This window comes from Suillus subaureus (genome assembly GCF_016647635.1).
Source record: "Suillus subaureus strain MN1 chromosome Unknown BJ212scaffold_460, whole genome shotgun sequence".
Classification (NCBI taxonomy): Eukaryota; Fungi; Basidiomycota; class Agaricomycetes; order Boletales; family Suillaceae; genus Suillus; species Suillus subaureus.
In genome coordinates, this window is record NW_024539016.1 from 10,464 (window position 1) to 13,708 (window position 3,245).

Genomic DNA, 3,245 nt, shown 5'->3' on the forward strand with positions numbered 1-3,245 from the left:
GGACGTAAATCCAAACTCGCGATTACCACGAGCGAAACCAACCCTTCATCGGCATCGTCGGTGTTCATCTACTCAAGGGCGAACTTTGCCCGTCCTCCTATAGCTCAGTTACCAGGGCATAAGAAAGCAAGCGTGGCTGTCAAGTTTTCCCCTGTGCTTTATGAATTGAGGCAAGATGTTATTGGCGCAGAGGGGTATAACGAACCTAAGACAGGAACTCTGGAAAAGGGCAGGGACGGGTCGATTTCTGTTGATATTGCTGGACCTTCTGCGACACCTGCAACTCACAAGGACATATTTGCACATTCTCTAAAGGTGGAAAAGAATTTACTCCTTCATGTCGAAGCGCCTACGCCTCATGTTGTGGCTCCCGAATTAGTTATGCCTTCATCATCGCTGAAACCTTCTACGCCATCGCCATCAAAGCCCTCTACCCCGGCGATCGCTCCACCCAATACTGGCTCCGTGTTTGCGCTGCCTTATCGCATGCTTTACGCTGTTCTGACCATGGATGCCGTTGCCATCTATGATACCCAACAATCTGGACCTGTTTGCATGCTCACAAAGCTGCACTATGATGAATTTACGGATGCGTCGTGGTATGTGATGGCTGTTTCCGGCTGCTGGTATCTATATTGAGCTATTTAATAGGTCTTCTGACGGACAGTGCCTTATCCTCTCATCGCGAGATGGATACTGTACGATCGTGATCTTTGATGAAATTTTACCTGCGCATCACACTCAACAATATGCATTACAACTTCAGTCCATCGCGCAACACAACTTCGTGCCCCTCACCTACACGACGACGCCCTCGTCTTCCTCAGTCCCATTAGCTGCTATTACGACGCCTACTGTTCCTGCGAAGAGGACCGAGCCGCCACCCACGCCTGCTACTAGTATTGATGACAATGCCCCTGCAGGCAAGAGTGCACCAGAAGTCACACCTGCGAAGTTGGCACAGCCCCCAAGGAAAAAACGCCGTCTAGTGTTGACGAAGGTTGGGGATATCGATTCATGAAGGATGGTTTGCGTCCCTCGATGTTGCGTCATGTTTCAATGAGTCCATGATACATTATGATTTTTTTTAGTTATTTCTTGTCTTTCTTGTTCACCATGTCCACCTCACTTGGAATGTTCACCTCATGCTTCTACAATCAGACCATGTATTGAGGGTTCGATGTGCGTGATGATGATGAATGTAGCGATGAACATAGCAAACAGCTTCCTGATAATACAACAACGGCTCATTGCGCAGTTGCCTTTCTCCTGCCAACCTGGGCCTGGAAACCACTCTTGATGGCGTTAACGGACCGACGTGAGCCGCAGGACTCGCAGGACATGAAGAAAATACGGTTCTCCTTTGTGAGGAGCGTATCAGGTGATTTACATGTTTTGCATGTCACATACTCGACTTTGACAATATTAGCGCTAAGCATGAAAAGCGTAGATTTAAGCTTACCGATATAACGACGCAAAACATTCTCGACTTGTTTAGGTTGGAAACGACCTTTGATAACCAAACGTCCTGAACCGTCCACTGAACCAGTGGTACCCATTTCAGCAAAGAGGAATTGAATGACATGCTCTGGCTGTCTGTGCATCCTCTTGCAGATATCTGCAACGTTCGCGAAGATCGATTTGCGGACACCTTCACGGAGAATTTGTGGAGGTGCGATCGTGTATCGTTTACCGGTGGAAGTGAGTAATGATGGATTTGCGGCATGAGGGAGGCGTAAAATCGTGTTAGGAGCTGATGATGTAGGTTAATATGGGTCAGGAAAAGGTATCACCGCAAGTGCACATGCCTCTGGGTAAGTGTAATCTCGGTCGCTCCCAAGCCCATGGTTCCGTGCCAGAGTCAATGCCTGCGGGTGCTTCATTGCGTGCAAATGGGTCATCCCCAAGATCTGCTTCATCTAGTTCATTAAGATGCTCTCCATCGTCGGCTTCAGCCTCTTCAGCTTCATCTTTTGCCTTTGCCTCATTAAGCTCCTTCTCGAAGTCCTCCATTGCTTTTTTCTTTGTTGACTTCTTTTTCTTCTTGATGTCGGAGAAGTCGAGATCCTCCGTAGCGGCAGTACAGCAGCTGCAGCCGATGCTCCTGAGCCATCTTCGCCCTGAAACATACGCATGTAAAATCGCAAAACATAAGCTTAACATGATATACCCACAAGGTCCATAGGGATGTCCTTTTTCTTCTTTTTCTTCTTGAGACCATCTGGAAACATGGCCTTGAAATCGTCATCTTCCTTCGCTTCATCAACAGCATCAACACTATCTGGTGCCCCATTAAGACTTCGCTTCATCTGCTCATGGGCGGTGGCAGGACCGAGATCAACAACATCTCCGTTGGTAGTTGTGTTCTCGATAGTGGTTGGTGCAGGCGTAGTAGGGTCTGCATCAGGACCTAACGGGTCCTCAGTGAAAGCCACAGCTTTCTTCTTGCGCTTCTTGAGCGAAGGATCGAACAATGGCTGTTCTGCTGCCATGATGGTTGACGCGTAAGATGGACTTGCTCGCTGATGAGTATGTTAAGCAAGATTAGATGACTCCATCGATGCCGAGATTCGGCAACACGATTCGAGCTCAGATCGGATATCGCCGGAAGTCGGTGAAGTGTCTTGGCTGCTCGGAATTCGGTCGTGCACCAGGTTTGACCACTTTTCAATGTTAGCAAGGCGTTCACTTGCCCGCATCGCGACCCAGCCCTCCCGTTGGGAGCTGCTCCCAAAAATGCCCGCAACATGGCTACGTTGCGCGAAATCGAGCTACGGTTGAAGTCGGTCAAGAATATCGAGAAAATTACCAAGGTGCGCCGATGTCTTTTCGTATTATTTTTGGGCGTTGACCGCGGATACTTCTTGTGATGTGCAGTCTATGAAGATGATTGCTTCCACTAAGCTTGCAAAGGCGCAGCGTGCCATGCAGAGCGGCAAGCAGTATGGTCTTGCTAACTCCGGTGCGTCCCGTAGACTATATATCCGCTTCCCTATTCTTAAAACAGCCCAGAGATATTCCAGCATGCTCCTTCGGAAACCCTGCAAAGCGCAAGCTTTTCATTGTTGTCTCCTCCGACAAAGGTCTCTGCGGTGGTATCCATTCTTCCGTGACCAAGGCCACCCGTCGTGCCATTGCTAACACTGAGAAGCCCGTCGAATCCGACTCTCCCATCATGGTCATCGGTGACAAGTCCAAAGTGCAACTGTCGCGTGTACTTGGCAAGAACTTGGCCATGTCCTTCA

The 3,245-nt window shown here is 49.0% G+C and overlaps 1 protein-coding gene across 1 annotated transcript; it reads left to right on the forward strand.

The window, feature by feature from the left end:
* The first annotated feature begins 2,535 nt into the window (after window positions 1-2,535).
* Window positions 2,536-3,040, forward strand: BJ212DRAFT_1416068 (uncharacterized protein). The gene is made up of 3 exons (XM_041337558.1): window positions 2,536-2,654; window positions 2,710-2,962; window positions 3,013-3,040. Exons 1-2 carry the CDS (start codon window positions 2,561-2,563, stop codon window positions 2,868-2,870), a joined length of 255 nt encoding a protein of 84 aa, XP_041184976.1. The 5' UTR covers window positions 2,536-2,560; the 3' UTR covers window positions 2,871-2,962; window positions 3,013-3,040.
* Window positions 3,041-3,245: the final 205 nt, after the last annotated feature.

Bases quoted from the DNA above. Each gene is read 5' to 3' on its own strand.
- BJ212DRAFT_1416068 (XM_041337558.1), top strand. From the start codon at position 2,561: ATGCCGAGATTCGGCAACACGATTCGAGCTCAGATCGGATATCGCCGG. The intron at 2,655-2,709 runs GTTTGACCACTT...ATCGCGACCCAG, and splicing joins GGAATTCGGTCGTGCACCAG to CCCTCCCGTTGGGAGCTGCT.